The sequence below is a fragment of the Corvus kubaryi genome, unplaced genomic scaffold, assembly GCF_017639235.1.
Source record: "Corvus kubaryi isolate FWS band 111438036 unplaced genomic scaffold, C.kubaryi_AGA036_p1.0 37392, whole genome shotgun sequence".
In the NCBI taxonomy this organism is placed as follows: Eukaryota; Metazoa; Chordata; class Aves; order Passeriformes; family Corvidae; genus Corvus; species Corvus kubaryi.
The window spans coordinates 6,696,558-6,720,223 of NW_024581131.1; the positions used below are offsets into that span (position 1 = coordinate 6,696,558).

General features: G+C 42.0%; 1 protein-coding gene across 5 annotated transcripts in view; it reads right to left on the reverse strand.

Moving 5' to 3' along the window:
- Nucleotides 1-23,666, reverse strand: part of TSPAN4 (tetraspanin 4) — a 431,876-nt gene that overhangs the window by 53,934 nt on the left and 354,276 nt on the right. For 4 of the 5 annotated variants that reach the window (XM_042038860.1, XM_042038859.1, XM_042038856.1 and 1 more), the window contains 2 exons: nucleotides 18,887-19,078; nucleotides 212-286 (listed from right to left, as the gene is read on the reverse strand). In XM_042038860.1, the coding sequence (XP_041894794.1) occupies nucleotides 212-286; nucleotides 18,887-18,949 (138 nt within the window). In that variant the 5' untranslated portion in view covers nucleotides 18,950-19,078. The remainder of the gene's footprint in view (nucleotides 1-211; nucleotides 287-18,886; nucleotides 19,079-23,666) is intronic. The other variant, XM_042038858.1, reaches the window with a different exon arrangement.

Here is a 23,666-nt window from a genome sequence, read left to right on the forward strand (position 1 = left end):
TGTGACCTTGAGCTGTACACTTGAGCAAGCAAGACAGCCCAGTCCTGCCAGGCCGTTTATGCATTCTGAGAGAGCTCCTTCTGAGAGGAGTGTCTCAAAGAAGACAGAAGCATGATGTGCATACCAAGCCAAGTGCTTCATGGTTTATTTATAGGAAAAAGGGGCATATAAATTTGCTGAAGGGGAAAGAAAAATGAAGAATTTGACTTACCTTGTCGGTGTAGACGAAGAACAGAATCACAACAGTGAGCTCCAACAGAAATATAATTAACAGCATGATAAAAAACTGTCAAGAGAAGAAAGGACAGGGGATAAAACAAAAGCAAAAGCCATCAACATTATTTCAGCTTTTTCTGGATGCACAGTAAGTACATTCAGCAGATCATGCAGAATGGGAAGTGGGAGTCATACAGGCAGCAGGATACAAAGCTGCTGCAACTGAAAAAGCAGGTGAAGGACTAGGAAACACCACAGTGCCTGGGCACAGGCAGGGCTCATTCATAGCACTGGTTTCAGCAGAACAGCCTAAAACCCCACAAAGAGCAAGCCAGTGCTCTCTTTGACAGCAAACCTTGAGGAGTCTTCCCATGCTGGGTTCTTTCCTTTTTCCCCACTGGGTATTAGTGATGATATCCAATGATATCTGTGAAATCCACAGCTTAACTTCCCACAGCAAGAGAAGGTAGCCTGGGCCAAACATCATAAAGTCATAGCTCTTTTCAAGGGTAGTTGTGGGATCAAGGGGAAGTGAAAGGTGCACCAAGTTAGCTTTACAAGCAGTTCCAGAGAGCTACACAAATCACCCAGGAGTTTCAGCTGAAAGGGGCTGATTTGTACTGAAGACATCAAAGCAAAGTTGGCCCACCTCTCTCTCTCCTCATAAGCCATGGAACCGCCTAAAACCCAGGAGTCAAAAGTTTCGAAGGGCTGGATAAAAAACTTCTAACACAGGGATTTCAGGCAGATACTCTAAAGCCCTCAGCTCTGATTGACTTCAGTGAGAGGAACTGTTGGCAATGCCAGACACTTCTGGGAAACCACATCCTCTGCATTTTGGTACAATGCTGGATGGGTCTGCAGCAGCATCAACACAGCACCTGCAGACTTTCGAGTGAGTGCTATCAGAGCATTAAATGAAACTCAGTTTTGCATAGATAGGTAAAGGAGAGAGTAATTTTGGAAACTTTTTAGGCTCAGGGAAAGGTCCAGCTCCCTATAACACAAAATTCACACACTTAGCAGCCTGTAAGCCTGGAATTCTAATACTTGGCAACACAGACTTAATTGGAAACCCATCCCCAAGAGAAAAAAAGCAGTTACTGTCTCTTCAACCACAAGGCTGCAAACCTATGGAAGTTTAATAGCTACTAAGCCTTTATCACAATTTCTGCACTGCCTGGTAAGCCAAAACCAAACCTTTGAACCCATGGATTTACGTGACTGAATGGAGAGCAAGAAGTCACGAAGGGGAAAATACTTTTCTTCCCTGGTACAATTACTGTGTCTACAAAAGTCATTGCATTTTGCCCCACGAATCTTAAATTATTTATTTTCAAATTTTCATCACCAGTATTTTTACACCTGCCTGACCCTAACACTGGATCCTATTACTGCCCACTTTTGAATCACAGAACTCATTTATGCCTGTGATCCAAGCTGATTTCCATATCATTACCATCCAACACTGACCTTCTGTATGGCTTTGCAAACCCATTTTGGTGCAGCTTGCTTATTTTTTACAATTTCAGCCTGCTGCATAGCATTAACTGGAACAGGACAAAGCATATCCCTCTTTGCAAAGATCCATGGACACTTTGCTCTATCCATCTGGCTGTAGAATACTTTTTTGCTCATCCGTAAAAGCATCGCTTTTCCAAAACGTGCACATGAACATCATTTTCTCCCTATGAAATTCCCTGGCATCGACAGGATTGCATGAGACAATTTCTAGAACAAAGGAGAAAGACTGTTTGTTACCCATTATATACAGTGATCAGCATTTCCTACCACAGGATCTCAGTTTCATCAGCTTATCATTTTGCCAAACCTTAATTGTGTGCGCTTATATATTCTGTGCTTGTTTTTGTTGAAAGGATAAAAGCTTTTGGAAGAATGTCAAAAATAGCACTCCAATTACTTCTAAGAATGAAGCAGGGCAAAGTATACAATTCTTCCCAGGTTAAATTTCTGGTGCTTTAATTTGAAATCCTCTCATACTGTTTAGAGCAGGGACCTGACACAGGGCAGCTCCATTTCAGGCACTGAAATTTCAGCCTTTTGTCTTACCCAGCTACGAGTGGATGTTTGTGGGAAAGTTATTAGCTTTCAAGAGGCTGCATTTCACACATCATAGAGATGAAGAGGGCTCAGCAGCTAAAACCTTCAAATCATACACCCAACATGCTCACACGCAACCAGAAAATGCACAAACCAGCTCACAGATCTTTTCTGCTCCTGTGGTGCCTTTCTGCCATCTCCCCAAAGCAAATAACCTCCAGTCCCACTTCACAACACATGACCTGGAACACCAGGGTATGTCCAGGAACTGGAATAAAACTTAGGGATCTGCTTTTTCTGCGCTCTCAAGAAAGCTTTTTATCCCTTCTCTGCATGCAGCAGCATGGAGAGAGTATAGATGAAGCCAGGGAGTGACTGCAGGAGAAAGGCAACCCTAAGTAAGAACATTTTTAACAGCAGATGGGGAATGATTTGGCTTAGGATATGATCTGGCTACAAGTTTTAGAAAAAGTGGACCTACAAGCAGCAGACGATCCACACAGAAGACACAGGGGGCAGGGGACACCTGTGCACATGGATACCCAGGAAAAATGAGGCCTTTGAGAAGATGGTGGCCTGGGGAGAATCCCATGCTGGAGCCATGGCAGAAAAAAAAGGAGAAAGAAAGAAAAAATGGTTTAAAAAGGAAAGTGCCCTGCACTGACCCCCAGTATTGTATGGGAGTATGGGAGTGGCAAGGGGGAAGGAAAGGTGTCTGGAGGGAAGTGGAGGTGTTTTCTCAAGCATGTCATTATTTCTCAATTCTAGGATCACTAATTAAAATTTTATCTTAATTAGCAACAAATTAAGTGAAATTTCATGTCTCAAGAGTATTTTCCTCTGTAACACCAACTCTGCTAAAAGCTCCCATCTTCAGACTGGAGCAGGGAGCTGCTGTTGCCAGCTGTGCCAGTGTCCACTAGCAGAAGGAGGCTGGACCTTCTGGTGAGACCATGATGGTGCTCCTGCCTTCCTCAGGTCATACTAGAGAAATAGGTATGACACTGCCATCAGAAAAGATGCTAAAATTGTGGAGTCAAGCACTCAAGATTTAGGAAGTATCAGAATAAAAACCCTCTCAGTGATGGTTATGTATCATGTTTAAGTCCTTCCCGGCATAGACTGAGAGGGTCCCCCAAACTGGGAATTTGGTTTCATGCACTGCAGATCTTGGAAGTCATACAGTGAAGCAAAACGAACATACATTGTTCAGAAATTCAAAACCTAGATAAACAGGATTATGCTTTATCTCCATAGAAAAATATTTTGGTTTTATATAAAATATCTAACTCTACCTTTTCTTTTACATTTGCATCCATTGACAGGGCCCACATGGTTATATCACAGATAACTAACAAGTATTAGGAATCCCCACATGTGCAGACAGTAGAGACCTTTGGTGTATCTTTTATTACAAACGCTAATTAAGTGAGATCAACCTCAATGTGGAGGCTTCAAACTCATCACCTGGTAAAAGCTACAAGCACTTCGATGTCAGGTCATCTGTCATGCTGCCTCTCTAAAGAAGGGCTGTACCTGAACCCAAACTAACACCTTGGAAAGCAGAAATCAAGGCTTCAGCCTGTGCTGGCTGCAAAGCAAGGCCTGCACACCAGAGCACATCCTGTGACTCAGCAGGCTGAAGTGCATGCGTGGACACATGCACAACCTGCTCCTCTATTCCACAGCAGCTTCCAACAACAGTTCATTTTTCAGTTCCATCCTCAGTATCATCCTAAAGGGAACGATGCCCGATCTGGCCAGACCCAGCTTGGCATATACCATTCAAATTTAGAAAGAAGAAACATGAACTCACTGAAGACTCACAGCGCCTAAACGCCCACCACGCCTGCTGGAAACTCTCAGAGTTCCTTTCCAATTGAGTTCTCTCACTGTGGTGATAAATACAGAGAGGAATAAAACTGAGTTTTGTTTGGTTCACTGGGGCTGTAGGCTGTTGGTATAATAAAGATTTATGCATGGAGAAACTACAATCCCAAAGCAAAGCATTCATGTGAAACTCCATAAAAAAAGATTAATCTGACCTTGTACAGAGAAATGCTTCACCATACTACTTGTCAAACAGTGGGATGCAACCCAGCAGAGGTTCAGTGGAGAGGTCCCTAATGCTCAGCTTTTCATAAATTACACCTGAAATAACCCGACAGAAATTTTGATGAGGAGGGAGGTGACACCCTTCTGTCTACCACTGCTGATTTCCAACCCTTAGGAAAAGTAAGGCTAGTTTCTCAGCAGCTATCTTCAGATTCTACAAAGCCTTTGACTTTCCCATAGATTCTCATTAAAGGAGTATGGAAAAGGAAGTATGCAATTGCTATCAAGCCCACCTCATGGACATGCACCGCCCTCCTGCTGTCAGAGAGAGAAAAGCCTGCAAGAGGAGAGGAGGTCCCAACTTTCAACTTCATCCCCATCGGATCTGTACCAGGCTTTTGACCCACTACTTCCAGTTTTGTTCAGCCTGTTAATATCAGTTGGAGAATCAAGAACTGTAGCCTATGTGCATCACTTAAAGCACATTTCCATTGCTCCTCACCCAGGCACAGAACAACAAGTTAATTGTATTTCCCTTCCAAACAAACAGGGTTCCCTGGTTTCTCAGATGCTATAGACACTTGCCTCTCTGCATGATGACTGACATCACAAACTAATACACTGGATGGGGCCTTCTGCTTTCCCCACCGCCTCTCCTTCCCAAATCTTCTCAATAGCTGGGTCACGTTGCCCAAATTGCCCATCCCTCCACGTCACGAGTAGCTTCTCTCAGTCTCCCAAAGACAAAAGTGGCACAATACAATGAAAAACCAATGTGTAATTGTTTTGTTAGCCTCCTAACATTTTGCCGTGAGACCAAACAGGATATAACCGATGGCAAAATTGCAACTGCTGTGTTTACACTGCTTGCTGAAGAACGCTTTTAGTTTGATGGGGGGCTGTCTCAGAAAAGGACAGTAGGATCTCAGTGTGCCAGACCTGTTTCTTGCAAAGTATTATTCAAATCCTCTCCAACAAACATGAAAGTAGTAGGAAGACCCAAGACCCAGCTGTTTCTTTGGAACAGTGACACATTCCAAAACAATTTTAAAGTCCATGGCCTAGCAAATATATTGTTTACACCAAAGTGCATACAAATTAGCACAACCTTCCTAAGAAACTGAACAAATAACTTCAACAGACAGCCTGTGCTGTTTTCCATAATGATTAAACAGCCTGCAAGGTGGACAGTATGAAGTACAACACATGAGCAGGGAGGTTGCTCCTGTGAAAATGTTCTAGCAAGGTAACTGCTCTCCACCTGCACCAGCTCCCATGATGAAGAGAAAAAAAATGGAAAATTTACACAGTCCTTCCTCTGTAACATTAACTGCAAGTTTGGTACAGTGATGATACAAATGATACAACCATTTTGCCTTTTAGTGAGGCTAGATTACCAAATCCTCACTGATCATCTTTAATTTCAGTATTACATGTCATTTCCTAATGAATACACACCTCAGTAGAAGAAATTACAGACAATTCTTTGGGCTAAGTTGGTCTTCAGTGCCTGGAAGGGTTATTAATTTGTCTGCCTGGTCCTAGTGTGTACATATATAACTTTGGTGCTCAAGAATGAACCAGCTCTGGCTGCTAGAAGACAGAGTCTCTTAGAATCACAGGAACACACTGGTTGTCAGTGACCTCTGGGGATTGCCTGGTTCAACCCCTTCCTAAAAGCACAGTCAGCTACATAAAGCTGTGCAGAGCTGTGCCCAGTCACCTTAGGAGCATTTCCTAGGATGAAGATGGACAGTCATCCACAGCCTCACTGGATACTTTTTTCCAACACTTGACTATATTCATGATAAGAAAAATAATAAAAATATTCAGCATCTCTAAATGGAATTTCCTTTGGTTTTAACCTGTGCCTGTTACCTCTCGCACCATCCCTGTGAATCCTTCCAAAAGCTCTATTTTCTTTTGACTCTACTGCAAGATAGTTGAAGAAATGAATAAAATATCCTCCCTGCTTTAATTTCTTAAGACAGAACAAACTCTCTCAGTCTGTCCTTGCACATCATGTGCCCCACAATCATCACACTGGCCCTCCACTAGATCCCTTCCCCTCCAGTATTTATGTGTCTCTTCTACTGGGGAGCTTTAAATTGGGTTAAGCACTTTAGACATAGCCTTTTCTTACTCTGGAAGAAGGTGTCATTGCTTCTCCATGTCAAGAAATGTGAAGGAATGTGGGAAGTGGTATGGTGCACAATGACCCAATTATTACATTTGTCACTTTATCCTGGTATGAGACAAAGGCATATATATTAAAATGCAGGATCTCCACACATTTGAAAGAACTCTGCTTGATTTTTAGATTGTAATTTGGTATGAACAGAAATACTGTCAAATGTAACCTCATATCCTGCACACTTCCTACTCTCCAGGGATAACACCCTGTATTTAATACTGAAGTTGTAAATAGTATCTCTCCTTTTAAAATAAATTATGTCAAACCTTTACCTACTGTCATGGAAAGAAAATGAACTCTATTATCCCTCATGAAACCAGGACACCTAGAAATTCGTAGAGCTCCATTTTAAAGTCAAAAGAACTTAATGTATTTTACAGCAGCCACACTTTACCATGCTACCTGAAAATTTAAAGCTTTCTGCCAATTTAATATTCTTTGCAATTTTTCTATTATTTTATAATAGGTTATATTTAAATATAATTTAATGGGTTGAGTGATGATGACTCATTACTATGGTTGGCATTGTTAAAATCTTTTGCCTTCCCTGCAGAAGTGAAGCATCTCCATGCCCAACCGAATTATGACAGATGCATCAACAAACTGATGCATAAGTTGAACACCAAAAGGGGTAACACTGTCAGAGACTCTGAATGCTATAAACTATTGCCAAATTTACTGCATATTCCACACTTTGGAAAAATTCAAGCAATCTAAGAAAAGTCTGAATCAATGCCAGAATTCCCACTGAGATGTGAAAAAAAAGAAGTCCAGGTACTCGAAAACTACCCATTCTTTATAAAGGTCCTGTAGTCTTGCCATTGTTGGATCTGGCTTTGTAAGCAGAGCATTATGAAGTTCATCCTCAAGCATTTTCAAAGACTTCCCAGAATAGCTTTTTAATAGCATATTGTTGCTTGACTTTTACAGAATAAAAACTGATATGGTACAGATTTTGTCAGCGCTCAAAAAAACCCCAAGGAAACTTTCTTTCACTCTTGAAAGCAAAAGTGTTCAATGTATTACTAGTTCTCACTAGAAGCTTGATTTAACATAATTCCCTGAAGGCATCTTGATCTGATATATTAATAGGAGTAGGAACATTTTGAAAGATTCTCTTATTTTTTTTTAAACTTCCTTTGATTTTCTTTTTCAAGGTACTGAGCAAGGAGAGGAGAACAGAAGAGAAAGTCCAGTGAGAATTGTACTTAGAAGTGACTTCCTCTTCAGCCTGGAAGACTCGTACAGAAAGAGTCAGTGCAGCGAGCGAGAAATGACAGGACAGTGCCCAGATTGCAACAATAACTGGAATTACAGTCAATAAAATCCCAGTGTATTAATCTACTACATGAACTTCACAGCAGAAGGGAAAGGGCAGTTTGTTTCTACCAATTTCCATCACAGTGGATTCTGATTACACATCCCAGCACCAAAGGTTTTGCTGACACTCAGTCCGAACACTCCTTTTGTTAGCTCCATGCAATTGCTCCTACTTACCACCCTGTGCAGCACCATGGATGCTTCCCTTCTGTCCACAGCATTTATACTCCTTGAATATTTGTAGATTTATGTCCCATCTGAGCCCTCTCTCTCCCATGCTGTACATATTTAGCTCTTTAAGTACTTCCTTGGAAGTAAATGTCTTTAGTCTCACAATCACTTTTTCTAAGCATAAAAATGATAAGTTTGCTCATAAACTGTAAAAAGGCAGTAATGTGTATGAGCAAACTTACGAACAGAAACTCCATTATGAAAACGTCATGTATCTAAATTTGGTTCATCAGCTATTATTCTCTGAAAGCCTTAATAGCTAATTCATTCTGATTGTGACAAAGTCTTTCATGCCCTATGCCTGCTGGATACATAGTACAGCTCTGTTTATGTTTGGACTATATCGTTTATGAATGTGCAAAAACTCCTGCTGATCAATAAAGCTCAAAGAAATCTGCAGTAATTATTTCTGGGAAGATATACAACATATGCAGTCTTAACACATTAACAGTGTTTCATTTTAGTCTCATTACTGCTTTCGGTTGGAATCGTTCCGTCTTACTGCATTAGTGAGTGAGAGTTGAGAGACCTGATATTCCCCTACAATGCATCAAAGGATTTTAATTGGTATTTTATGGCATTTCTAGTATTTTTTCATATTCCACAAAACCTGACTCAAAATCAATGAAGTGTCATCAAATATTAGCGAGGTATCTCTCTCCTATCACAACAGAGGGTGGGTGTTTTAGCAGATTCCTTAGCACAAATAAAGGTCTCACTGGCCTTTGACTTTTTGAAGGGTTGCCTCATTCCTTCTGCAAACATAATGCAAAGGTGTGACATGATCTGGTGTGACTCTTTATACTAGTCAGGAGAGAAACTCATCCTACTTGTGAAGTCTGAGTGGCTGAAGAAGAAAATAAAACATCAGAGTAGCTCTTTCAAGTCCCCCTGTGCCACTCCTTTAATGACAAAGCAGCTGCTTGAGTCCATCCAACACAGGTAAGGGATACAGTCAGTACAACTGAAAGGTTCTGGCTTGGGTTTAATCCAACCTTCTCCATCTGTGGTGATGACATGCAATGTTCATTAGTGTCTAAACTTACACCTTTACTCACACTTGAACAGCACCTGTGTATTTAGAAAACGAAGCTTCTTCCCTGACTCTACCATCCCCAGGATATTTGTTGTCATGTGGCATGCCAGCATGAAACAGGATCAGACAGCTCGGAGCCCCGAGAGGAGCAGGAGCAGCAGTCAGTGGTTCCCACAGCCTGCGTGAGGATTGAGGCTTGGCAGGGCTGGCTCCACACTCCTGTTCACACTGAACATCTGGCTGACCCCAAGTGCTGGGCACACTGACAGAAGCTCCCCCAGGATGATAACAGCAGATGACATGGCCATGCTGTTCCGCTGACTTGTAATGAGCTGAAGGGGAAGATATTACTGTAAGAAATTCTGCAGTTCTATCCTTAAGTGTATTTGCAAACCCTGAGCTAAGCTTGCAATAGGACCTCGCCTGCCAACTGTAACAAAAGAAAAATTCTCCTGTTTCTAGGAGTCTCCAAACAGTGCCTAGAAACTGTGATGTATGTGTAAGTGAAGGAGATGGTGACAAGAAGATGGGCAAGGACAAAATAAAGGCCAAGGTAGAGTATTTTGTCTGTATTTAAATTGTACTGCTGGTTTTACCCCCAGCTTGGGGTTCTCAAATGTGCTACACAGAAGCTGCTGCATCAGATGCACGTGTCAGTCTTGTAGTAGCTTAAAAAATGAAGAAGCAGTCACTTTGGCTTACCTAATTCTGCCTTTTAGCTCATAATACTGAGGGTCTGAAATATCTGTAACATCAAATCAGCTCTGGCTGTACCTTGTGTAGGCATCATTGATTTACACGAACTAGCCTCCATTTCTTTACCTCCAGAGTTACATTTTTCTGAGGTTCAGGTAATTCTAACCCTTATAGAAAAGTCAATGTTGCTTTTCAATTCAAATTGCATTATTAAGGTGGTTAAAATTAACAAAATAACGACCAGAAATAAAAGCATACATTCTGCTTTAGTAACCCTATTGCTTTCTATCTGAGGAGAAAATCTTATTATTAGGAAAAAAAAATTAGCAAATGTTATGCTCAAAAGTGACATGAATGTCTGGGCTGGCAAGGAACAGACAGGTTACCTGTCCTTTACTTTCAAAATGGGAGTAATTCTGTTGTCTTTCAGCTCTTGCAGGTGATCCTAGGTCTGGAGCAAAAGCCCATCAAAACCAGCAGAGGCCAGTCTTACAGATGAGACAATAAACACAACTGTCCAGAAGCTGCAAGCACTGGCAGCCAACAGGCTTCCTTGAAAGTGTTTCCCTGACCACTATGTCGTCTTATGCTCTGCTCTTCCACCAGGAGGTTCCCTAGATGAGCACGTAAGAGCTGGTTAAATGCTGAGACAAGAGATGGGATAAGAGAAACTTTGTAGGTGACAGGGGAACTTGAGCCTGCACAGACTGTCAGAGAAGCTGGTATTGCTAATACACTTTAACCAACAAGGAGTTAGGGACTCAAACACTGATAGCCATTTAGATAAACAGATTAAACCTTCAGCTGATGTAAATTAGTACAGCTCCCCTGACTCCTGCACATGGTGCTGCCACACTGCATGATGGCCATAAAGCAGTGTCTTGGCACTACAAAGAGGAATGGGGGCTTTAGGAAGAGGTTCTTCACTGACCGGAACAGGCTCCCCAGGGAAGTGGGGCTCCAAGCCTGCCAGAGTTCAAGGAGTTTCTGGTTCACACTCTCAGCTGAATGCTTCCGTTTAGTTAGGTAGTCCTGCAAGGAGCAGGCAGTAGGACTCCATAATTCTTATGGGTCCCTTCCAACTCAAGACACTGTGTGATTCTGTAATTCAAAGCACATCAGGCACTAGTGGTATTGCATCAGCCAATATCAGAAAATTAAATGTACCCTATGAGGTAAGCCCTTCCTACACACTGACCCTAGGGTCGAGTCTAAAACCAGGAAGGAAGGAAGGAAAACAGCTTTATTCTTTCTCTCCTCAGTTCCCAGGTCCTTTGATTAACTGCTCCCAGAGCCGAAGAAAAGAAGGGAGGAAGGGGAGGACTTAGATGGTTCCATCCCCTCACAAGTTTCAGTACCAGCCAAGCAGAAGGAGCTAAAAACTGAAAGACAAGGAGGAGCAGAGTCTTCATAACAAAGTAGAGACAACCAAAGTAGGGGAGACTGGTGCTCAGTACTTACAGCCCAAACAGGCAGCAAGCTGGGATTTCACATGCAACACAGCACCACACAGAGAAGAGATATACATGATGAATAAAGCTCTCAGGCTGTGTACATGGCATCTGCCTGGTCTCTGCATTACTTGCTGCTGTGGCTGCAGCCTGCATTTCCCTGATTTTGCTAGTTTGATTGCTAGAACACCAGCTCAAGTGCTAAACTGGAATGAAAATCTACTGTTTGATCTGTAGCATTAAATTACTGAGATGAAGTCATTTACAGGCTGTTTCTTTCCCATTTAGTTGTTTTGAAATAAATTCTCTGTCACCAATGAAGTTTCAACTGTCAGCTCTCTGGATCCAGAGATACCACTGAAAACAGTAGGGTTTTTGGTTTCCTTTTCTTCCTACTCATTAACTTTTTCCTTATTTTCTTTACGGCTGTTTCACTTACAGATGAGCTGGCTGGAGTTCAGAAAACTCTCAACAGCACAGTACAAAACACCATGGGCACTCATTTTCCCCTTGGACTATTCCCTAAATGAGAATCTTTTGATGTCTGGATAGTCACACAGATATGATATAGCATCAGTGCATTCCACAGCTGGTCCTGACCTAATACCAAGTTTTAACTCTGATTTTATTCATTCCAGCAGCTGTGATGAACTACTTGCTTATTAACACAAGGTTATCATTTAAATTAAACTGAACACACAGATCTGCCTGTTAATGATTACTTTCATTCCCCTTCTCATTAACCATTGTTTCAGCTTTTCTACGATAAAAATCAGGGTTATCCACAAATCAGGATATATCAGAATAATGGGAAGTGGGTGTATCGAAGCCATTTTGTTAATTAACAAAATTTTGTTAATCCTTGATGTGATGGAACTTACCCAGCCTTGGTGCTTTCTAAGAAGGCAGCTGGCTTTGGATAATCAGAAAGGAATCAGCATTTTATCTGCTTCAAGGCCTTTCCCATTTCTAATTTATTCTTGTGTAGGTAATGTGTGGAGAAGGATCCTCTACTGCTTTTGATTGGATTACTGGCCATGCTGCATCCCAAACAGAGCATAAGAATGTGTTCTTGGTAGCAAATCATTGGAGAAAAAAAAAAGTGCCACAAAATCTGAGGGTGAAATAAAGAACTGCCTACGAATCTTATTTCCTTCTAGGACATGGGTGGTTATTTAAGTTTCAAGTGTCTGGTATCTGTACATGTGTGCTGTAACAATCAAATAGAGATTAAAATCTTTCCTTCACATACGGCCCCATACTGTTTTTTACCAGTATTCCTATGATCTCCTGGACCAAAAGTGAGTCCCTATTTGCAAAAACATATGCACTAGACCATGTTCACAGATCCTTTCCAGCAGCTTCTCTAAATGTTCTGTTTCACATTTAACTAAAGGCAATGTTGCAGTTAGGCTGATCAGCTCAGCTGGGACAGCCTACAGTGTTGCCCATGGAAAACAGGTAAGTCTGCCAATTATCATTTTCAACAAAATAAAAATTGAGAAATAATTTTGCTTTGGGACATTTATTTTTTATTTGGACACAATACATATGATAAAAGAAATCAAAATTGTCATTACTATTATGGAAACATGGACTAAATGCTTTTTAAAGGTCACTGAAGCACACAGGATGGGTAGACATGTTCAGATGGAATCACAGAAAGAGGATGAAGGCACTGAGTTGAGATTTAGACAATTTGGGTTTGCTTCATGGCTCTCTCAGTCTCCCAGTGCAACCTCCACAAGGCACTTAGTTATACTTTGCTGCAGCTCCCTGTCTAATGAGGATAATAATATTTTCCATTTGTTTTACCCAATTAGATGGTAAGCTCTACTGGTCAGGTACCTCTGCTTACCAGGAGTTTTATACAGAAAGAGCATCCTCATGGGCTGCCTGCAGGGGATACTGTAATACAGGTAATAAATTATATAAACCATCGTGATTTAACGTCTGGAGCTGAGACTTTTAACCTAGACTATCCATGGAATAATGAATGACCTTTTTCAGGGTAAGCATATAGATATCTGCAAAACATGTACAAAAGGCGGAGAATTCAGGCAATTTAGCTCCTCAAACATAGATCTTAAGCAATTAACCTAAAAGACGATGTTTACACAGACCCTTAAGGATCAGCTGGATCAACATTTGAGCATCAAAGTACTTAATCAGGCATAAATTTCTTTAGCATAGAGAAATGGTCTGTTCAGGTGTACACACAGCAGCTACTTGAAGACAGCACTATGATCAAGCCACCACAACTGATTGTGTTTGAGTGGTAGAGCAAAGTGGTGCCCCAGCTCCTGCAAGGACCTGCCCTCAGGGGGAAAGCACACGCAGTGCAGCGGGGTTAAGAGCATACAAGCCAAACATTTTGTTAAAATTCCCAAAGATGATGGATATGGCTAATAGCTCTGATGCACATTAGAACTGTATTGCAATTCCAAAGGGAAAACCAGCCAAGATGGATTCCTAATTTTGTATTAAGATAACCCATAGAGATTTGCAGTACAGCTACATGATCCAGCAATGCAGGACCAAACACCTATGAAAAAAAATCAATGGAAGTCCATAAATTAACCTTCACAAGTCAGACTCCTGGCTTATTATCTCTGTCACTAGTTCAGGACACTGACCCAATCCATCAGAACAAAGCTGCCATTTTCTAACTACAGCTGAGCTTGTAGCAGAGGAACCTCGATCATACAGCCTTGAGCAACAATATTCATAGAAACCTTAAACAAGTCTTACTGAAGCAGGAAAGCAGTGTTTGCCTACTTCATTCATCAATTTGCATCTATATTCCAATGTAAGATTATATATACCAGGTTACATACTTATCTCAAGAATTCCTGTTGCTTTGATTTCCCTAGGGAAATCTAGTAATGGAAAAGTTTATCTTCTTTCACACTGTAGCTGGAGCAAATAAGAATCAGTGCAAATACCCATTCTTTGTTCACTGAAATCTTAGAATGACAGCTGTAAAATTCACCCCCATCTATGTATTTTTTGCAGAATGCATAGAATGGTTGCGGTTTCCTTTTATTTTTTTTTCTTTATATTCTTATATTTTCATATTATTCTATTCCTCTGAATGCAGAGAAATGGGAATGGGCCTGTTTCTTAAGAGATTAAGGAAGCACTGTCCTGACTACACATTGCTACTGAGCAAAGAATATCTGCAGTGGACACCAGGTAATTCCTTTCAAGTCAGTAAATCTGTGAAGCTTTAGACTATCTAAACTCTTGATTCAGAGAATTAATGTGGATCACTCCTGACTAGTGCACATAGCTGTGCAAAAAACTCATATACAAACTGAACTTTACTTCTGCTTTTCACCTCCTTTCCCCATCTGTCCTCTACTTCTCAAAACACTTAAGTCTGTTCTACCTTCTTTCAAAAGTCATTGGCAAATGCCAGAGGTAAGCAATTCCTAACATTCACACCTAACACTACAGCAGCCTAATACCAAAGAGCTTACAAGCCATGCTCTGACAACCCAATACAAATGTCCTATGTGCAGAACACAAAGATACATGATCAGAGTCGCATCAGCTCTGCAACTTAGTGTGCGAAATGTAAATAGGTTGAAATGTCTCTCTGACACTACTCATTTTTCACTCACTCAAACTCTGTGGGAAATCTCATCCCTTATCACATCAACAGTAGCACTAGTCCTCAGGCAAGACCTTCCACAAACATCCTGTGTCTACCATCACAAACTCTGCTCCTCCAATGCAGGTGGGTTGAGCTAGTCCTGCTTCCTCCCAGTTGATTTTAGGATCCCCATAGTGCTCCATGTCTCCTGCAGTATCTCTAATGCCTTCCTCCAAACTGCCCACCTCAGTAACAGCAGCACATCCCCCCAACTCGTAACTGCCCCATGCTTTCCTCTTCCTTCTGCTTTTGGGAAGGAGAACAAGAAGTGCTCCTGTTGTATGGCAGATTTGTCTTTCCAGTCCTTGCAGATCAGACTCCCAACGACCCCACATGAGGATGAGGTGCACTATGAGAGATATGAGCAAGTTGAGGTCCATATTGCTCTTGGTCAAACGAGGCATGACAGGTAGTTTGTGGGCTTTAAATGCCCCAAGTGTCTTCCACAATATCGTCAGGATGGGATTTCAGAGTGGGTTGCAACAGGAATACAGTACAGGCAGAACATTCACATCATCTTTTGTACTGTCTATGGTCATACTTCACACCCCAGGCTTTCTCTCACACTGTATGGAGCAGAGAAAAGGGGAGGTCAGTGAAAACTGCTACTCACTCAGAGATACACAGCAATGTTCTGCTCAATGGAGCAATGTCTGATCTCACACACGTAGGGTATAACATAAGCATCTGCCAACCCACTTGGTTTATTCTACTTTTTCTTCTTTTTGTCCACTCCAAGCCTCACTTCATCAGACTATTGCATACAGACTACTGAAACATGCAAAGCACGCAACATTCTAGCTTCTACTCCTTGCTTTCCTTTTCCTTGCATTTCCATTAGTAACTTTTCCATGGTTTTAAGCCCACCACAAACCTGTTACAACTGCCTGCTGACCTTGTCTAACTCCTATCCATCTCATTTCCCTAAGTTTGTTCAGTGCTCTGGTCTAGTAAAAGGCGTCCCTGCCCATGCCAGGAGAGCTGGAATTGGATGATCCTTAAGGTCCTTTCCAACCCAAACCATTCTGGGGTTCTAGTGCTGGGGTTCAACAAATATCAGGAGGAGAGGTCAAATTATCCAAATACATTATCCAGGGAGTAGTGCAACAGAATATACTACCCACACAACCAAACAGCCTCCATCATCCCCTCTCAAACACCTGCGCAGACTTCAGTTTCTCCATTTCTACTTTCAAAGCTTCTACTTCCAAATGGAATAAACATTACAAAGTTAGCTAAAGCAAATGCTGCACAGGAAAATGCAGCTGCATCACACATGAGCAAGACAACTTACTCCATGAGTGGCTGTCAGACTTGTAGCAATGCCCTCTGGAGACAAAAACTCAGTTCCAAAAGCAACCTCGGTCCTACTCCCAGGACCAAGGCCAGATGTTAAGTGGTGGCCAGGGAGATGCTGAAAGGAGCGTAAGGACTTGATCCGGGAGAAATTGTTAAACACCGTGTGTGTCACAGACACACAAGGCTGGAAACACTCAGGAGCTTTCCCTTTACAGTTTAGATGGTAAATCCTATTGCAAGCCAGCTGCAACAAAACAATCCTCTTAAAAAGCAGTAGACAGGACATTTTCAGGGATGTTTAAAAAAACTGGAGATATTCTGGGAAGAGATACTTTCACTGTGGCAGAACACAGTGTTGGGAACACCTCTGGAATAAGAAAAGGATGAAGGGATGTAGCAACCACACACCCTAAGAACAGCCCTGGTTTGATATTTAGCAATTTCTTTCATTTAAGCATTTGTTTTGCTATCTGTGTTACCTGGGAAAACGGGAGCTGGCCAAAACCAAATACCCCAGTCCTGAACTTGAAAACACTATTTCAAACACTAATCAGATAGAACTAGCAATGTGGGGAAAGGAAGACTAAGGACAAACCTGCATGGTAAGGCTTTGCTCCCAGAAGCAGGAGCTGCTACCACCATCCATTTATCTTCCAAGGACATAGGCACAATAAAAACAACTCAGAAGAGCTCAAAAATCTCACTGGTATTTACTGACAGTAAGAAAGTACCAATGCACTGCAACGTGGAAAGTGATTCTAGACCAAATAAAAACTGAATTCAATGTGGACTAATGAAACTGTATTTCAACCCTCTACAGTCAGGCTTATTCTGAATTAAAGTAGCTATAATCAGCTCTAACTTAACGCAATTGAGAAGAAAATTGAGTAAAACAGAGGCCACACGGAATAGCTACAGTACAGAAAGGTAGGAACAGGCAGACAGAGTGAAATGTGGATACCAAATCAGATCAAGCTTCCCCATTCTCCCGTGCAGAGAGTTCCTAAATGAATTTGGATTCCTTTGCATTACTTAACTTGATCCATCAAGTACAGTCCTTATACCATGCACTGAAGGACACTGGATTCTGAGGACTGCAGCATGTCAGGAGGAGCAGTACCTACAAACATTTCCATCTCCCATGGATGCCCATCTGGGGGTGGCTGAGTGCATTCACGCCATCTGAGCAGCAATGGCTGATCAAGGGAGTCTCTGCCCTTGCCAAAAAGAGATGAGGGCCAAAGAACCATACGAGATAAAAGCCTGAATCTCTTCCAGTACCGAGGACTGCCTGCCAGATCCTGACCTGATCCTGACACGCAATCAGGCACTGCTCACTGCTGCCACATCTCAGCTAGGCCTTCAGGAAAGCACGAAGTAGGTGATTAATTTTGCATATATAAGCTATACCATTAGAATCTGCACCCTGCGGGCTCCTGCTGCATTGGCATTGAAGCTGTAATCCATTACATCTGTCTGAGCACACACTTCCTCCACAAGGTGTGTATTCATAGGACTGTTAAAAATGTCAAGGACTTTCAGCCTCAGATTCTGACTTCAGCCTTCCCAGTTTAAATTTTCACTCACATAACTGCCTTAATTTCCATTTATATTGTTCCTTTTAGTTTCAAGCCACATATATAGCCTTTACTAGCCTAGACTGATTAGTTCTGACTGCCTAAAAATCAGCAGAAACAACTGATTAAGGCAAGGACCTGGAAAGAGTCCTCTGTTGAGGCTTGGAATCTCAGTCACTTAAGAGATTTGGGGCATGTGTGCCTCAACTCATTCTGTAGTTCCCAGGAGAAAAAAAAAAAAAAAAAATAGTATGTGAAGCACAGTAAGGAACAGCCTTTTACAGAGGCGTCACCAGCTGAAGCACAGCTTCTCTTCACTCTGAGCTTTGCCAAACCCCATGATGAAGTCTCAGACTTGAGCAGCAAGATCACCTTACTTCCTGGTCCTCAGCTGAACAGGATGCAAAATATACACTAACATCAACTACAGAAGGTATTCACTGCTCCTAAAGTTCACCTCTGAGTGGCATCAAACTGCATTCTGATAAAATATACCAGGGATGTGGCTCAAACTTCTGTGAACTCATGGACAGCTGGCACCTTATTAATCTTTGATTTCACAGCAGTCTCCTTGTGCTGGCACCTTTGCTTCCTGACATCTCAGCTTTTGTAGAGTTAATGGCTGGAAAAACCAGCATTGTCAAATCTGACGATCTTAATTTTCAATTTAAACCACAATCAACCTCTTCAGAATCAATCTGTTTGCGGCCTGCATTGATCTTTCTGCCCAGGACTTCAGAACATCAGTCCCACTAGGGCAAACACTTGGAGTGGACTTCTACCAAAGCGGAGTGAAAAAGAATTTAAAAGATACACTACAAAACATGGCTTCACAAAAGTCTTCCTCTTCTCTGAAGGAAGCCTACATCACCACTAACAATTCCCTTCTTGCAGCTGTCATCCTCCACAGACAGTGTGGTCAGGAATGACCTGGCAGCTCCTTAGAGCAATTATCAAAGCCTGTTTCACACGTGACTGACATCTCATGCATGTCAAGTGGGCAACTTCTGTTGAAACACAGGTCACTGCAACATGCATTGCAATAGCACCAGCATCACAAGACAGCAAACAGTGCAGCAGCTCAATACTCACACTCAGCAGGAGGCACTTGTTTTCTTTGATGGCACCTATGCAGCCCACGAAGCCAATGATCATGACAAACGTCCCTGTGACGATCAGTAGGTTGGCAGCTGACAGCGACGGGAAAGAAGAGGAGAGGGTGGCAAAGTTCCCTTGGGTAACAGCCAGCCAGATGCCTACACCAAGGATTCCACAGCCTCCCAACTGGAAAAACAAAGAGAAACAAAAACTCAGTTATTGTATCCAAGCAACCCCAGATATTAATCCACATCAATATGGCAGTGGAGCAAACCAGCAGTCACACCTAATAAGAAATGCTCTCTCCCTGTTGCACTTTCAGTAGGAAAAACAAAGGAGAAAGAAAAGAATTATTATAGAGAAGTCATCACTAAGATGCAACACACAAGAAGACATAGATTTCCTAAATCCAAGACACAACCTCAGATACCAGGTCTTTTGCTCTCTAACGGAAAAGCACACATTGAGTAAAGGATAAATTCCCAAAGGTTCAGCCCTCAAAGGGATTGAAAAAATCCATGTCCTATTTAGGTACCTTACAGAGCTGCCCAGAATGGCTGAACCATTTTCGATTCCCCATTCTTCCCATCCCAATACACTGTCTCTCATCCCTGACACATGCCATAAACAAACCTTGCCTAGCATCCCCCTGGCAGGACACCTCACACTTCTTAGTTAGCTCCTGCCTAAGGTCAAGTCTCCCTTGGAAGCAAGAGAGCATTGAGAGTGTAAAGCAAAGAGGATTTTGCATTATTATAGTTACACAGCACAGCAGCACTCTAGGTTTCTTTCTTTCCTGCTCTCCCTTTAAAATAACCAATTTTTATTGAGTTTATAATTGCACTTTATTATCCAAATCAATTAAAGGCTTGGAAAGAAATTGTGTTCATAGAGTAGTAAGCCAGACATATGCAAGAGCATATCCACTAAACACCTGCATAAAGTGGATGAACATAAGGCAGCTCATGAACTAGGAAAGGAAAAAGACAGAGCTAATCCTGGGGCAGAGCTAAACCTCAGAAATTAAACACAGAGGAGAAACACAAAAGCCAAAGCAATTTCTTACACTAATTACTAAGGTTGTCTCTTAATGCCACTGAACTCCTCCCCAAATAAAGGACAGTAAAGGCAGCTCTCCTTACCCCAGCTGCAAACCAGTCTCTTTTGTTCAGAGCTAAGGAACCAAACTATACCTCACTGCAATGTACCTCAGCTGCACCAGCCTGCGTGTCTCCACTGAGAGAAAGTGAACTCCAGGACACAGGGACTCAAATTGCCTCATTTAGGAGTCTTTTCCAGGCATCACTGTATTCAGCCTTTCACAAGTACCCTCTACAAGTGCCATGGAGGGACAGTCCATGCCCTGACCATATACGCTGGAAATACCTCCCCCCTCTATTCCCACTTACAGAGTATGATCTTTAACATCATCCAAAATGACTGAAGAATAACCAAAGGAGAGGAGGGGGAGGAATACTGAGAGAAGGTAACCCACAGAAAATCATTTAGGCTAAGGGAGGGGATATAAAGAAAAGTTACCATCATGGCCCAAGGAAAAAAATTGAATCAAATAGGAATAAATTCCTTAAAGAGGGCATAAAACTCTGAAGGTCTACTGAACAACAGAACAGCATCGAAGGAGAGATGGCAAACACCTAAACTAAAACCAAACTGGTCAGAGTGCTGAAATACAGTCAGGAACAGCACTAAACTGGCTGAGGAATGGTATGGAAAGCAGAAGTGCACTTCTGCCTCTTCAGCTTGGAGGATGTTCGCGTCAAAACCAGTCTCAGAGCTGCAGGCACAGGGAGGCCACTCAAACAGCCCAATTAAGCCTAATGAAGGCAGATGCCCAAGAGCAGCAGAGCCATGACCTTGCAATACATTCAGCTCTTACCTTCAGTTCTTTGTTTTGAAGCAATACAACAGCACCAATAAGAGGCAGCTTATTTCATCACCTTTCATGCTCCCCATGCTGCTACACTGCTTTGGGTGATACCAACACCTACAACTATCACTTGTATTACAGAAGTGGGTCTCACTGAGGATGCTGTAACGGCAAGACCTGCTTGCCTGCTCTTCTATCATCCACTAAACTCTTTATGATGCACAATGTTTAATGCTTGAGACATTGTTGCCTGGACGTTCGAATTCAGCATCTTCTGACTCCAAAGTCATTCGTGTTTGCAGAAATTGGAAATTCACCTGTGGCACAAAACATCACAAAACCAGCACACAGTTCATGCAAAATGCCCCAACTGTGGCTGTAGCCATTTAGATCAGGGATGAATATTTCAAGTCAGTTATTCAGCAGGAGCACTAAACTGCTCTTGATTCAGAGATACTCTGCTCTCTGGCAGCTCATTATCTTCCTATTTTTGAAGAGATAATGCACAGCTCTTCCTTAGATTGGTTGACCAAACCTTGAAACGCACAAAGGAATCCTTTGAACATTAAACCATCTGGCTCAAACTGCATTTCACAGAGTCAGCACACATTACTGAAGACTGCTCCACCTCAGTTCAGCCCTGCTCCTTTTCTCACACCAGAACATCCGCTCATGATCCCCAAATAAATTTACTAAGCTGTCACCCCAGGCACACACAGGAAACAGAGGCTGTCCTTAAAACTCTAGCCTAAACCGCTCTTTAACCCCCCCCTTTTCCCCAGGGAGCAAAGCACACCTGCAAGTCTCCATCTAATGGCCTTTTAACACTCAAGCACCTGGTTAAGGAAATGTTTAAACATGGGAACACGGTTCTTCAAAGAACACCACGACAGCCACAAGAGCTTTTCCAACAATAGCCGAATGTTTTCCATTCCAACACATTCAAAAAGCTTGCTCCCTGTCCCCTCTGCCCTCCATTCTGCACTGAACTGCAATGTAATTCCCAGTCTGAGACCCAGGAATTAGAGGCATCACATTTACTTATTCTGGATCAGAGCCAAGAGAAAACACTTGTAGCTGGTTCTGTGCTGCACGTCTGTTTTTACTTCTTCCTCTTGGTATTTAAGGCACGGATAATTTTAAATAACTATTTATGATGTTCCCTCTCCTCCACTTTTTCTCTCCTTACCCCATCCCCAACTCCCAGTCCTTTTTTTTGTGTCAAAGAGTCAGAAGCACAGTGAGGAAATGATCAGTTTTGACAGTTTTCCAGGCTTGTTGATACGTGAAATTAAACAAAACCAAAACCATTAACAGGGCTACTTTTGACAATTTGGGGGCTTCCACGAAAACAGTGATGCTGTCACAGTTAAAGGAGAAAACCTTAACACAAAGAAATTAGAGAGAAGTCTACAGCTTAAACCCGATGTATTGGCAGCCAAGTGAGAGTCTGTATTAACTACATTTAGTGAGTGTAGAGTTGACTTTAAAAAAAAAAGGTCTCCTTCAAAGATGCCAGGCTACTGACAATAGCACTTTTTAATATTCCCTTGTGAAATGTTTAACACATTATTGGCCTAATTCTTCATGATAATCCACTCTCTTGCAAGCAAGGCAGCTCATGGCCAAACCTGAAACAAAATGCAGCTCCCTCTAACATTTTTTTCCCCCAATAAATGTTGCATATTTTTTTGCAAAGTCTTTTATTCTAAGATCAAAACAGTGGGGCACCAGAATATGTCACGGCCTCAAGACACAGGATATTTGAGTCAAGTTTTTGTTCCAGGAAAGACCTCAGTGTAAATCTTGAACAGGCTGTTTGGCACATCTGTGCCTGAGCTGCAAAACTGTGAGTAAAAGACACAAGCATTGGGTTCTTTGCAAGCCCTGGACTTTGCAACTGGCTGTGGAAGCAGCAGAATATTCTGCTCAAGACAAATTGCTCACAGGCATTTATGGAGCAGAGTCAAGCAGTACAGCAGGTGTCTTACTCTACAAGCAGAGATTATCTGTCTCTTCTTCCCCAAGAGATACACAGACACGTGTGGTTTCTCTCTTGGCAAAAAAGCTGCCTATGGAATTAGATCCTCCAAATTGTTCTAATGGGCTAGAAAATAAATTATTCAGGCTTCGGTGACTACATTTAGAAATGATCTTACAGTATGATAATCAAAGTAATCCCAAACAGCCCTGGATATATGCCTGTTGGTGGAGAAAATTATTCTGAAGTTACAGCTACACACTTAAAATACTGCAGGAGAAACTGACTCATTGTTCATGATAATGGTGCTGGCATCTTTAAGTGGGGTTTTTAATTGGTTTTATAACATGGAAAATGCATCTAATTGAGGCTTCTCATACTGTATCTGATTAGGATCTACTCATCACATTTCCTCTTTTAGCTAAAAAAAAAATTCCTTGTGTGTTAAGAAATACACTGATAACAGAATCCAAGTGGAAGATATGACCTGTTGTTCTGCAGTTAAACTAACTCCCTTGGAGGATTTTTCTCTCCCGGTCCCTACATATTTAAACCAGAAGGGCTCTCTCAATCCCACTTGCATGAATATGCTTCCCCCGCCAATTACAGAGTTTAAGTATACAGTGAAAGAAAACAACACCTAAGTATCAACAGTAGTGATGTGAACATTATCCTGCAAATGTTCTCGTACTATTAGGCACACTTAAGTTACTGTTGCTTTCTGCTAGTGTACTGGTTTGGCACAGCCTGGTCTTAGGTAGCAGGGTGGCCACAAAGATGGATCCTGTAGGGAAGCTGCTGGAAGCTTCCCACCATGTCCAGCAGAGCCAACCCCTGATGGCTCTGAAGATGGACATGCTGATGGCCACAACTGGGCCAATGAGAGAGGTTGGTAACATCTCTGT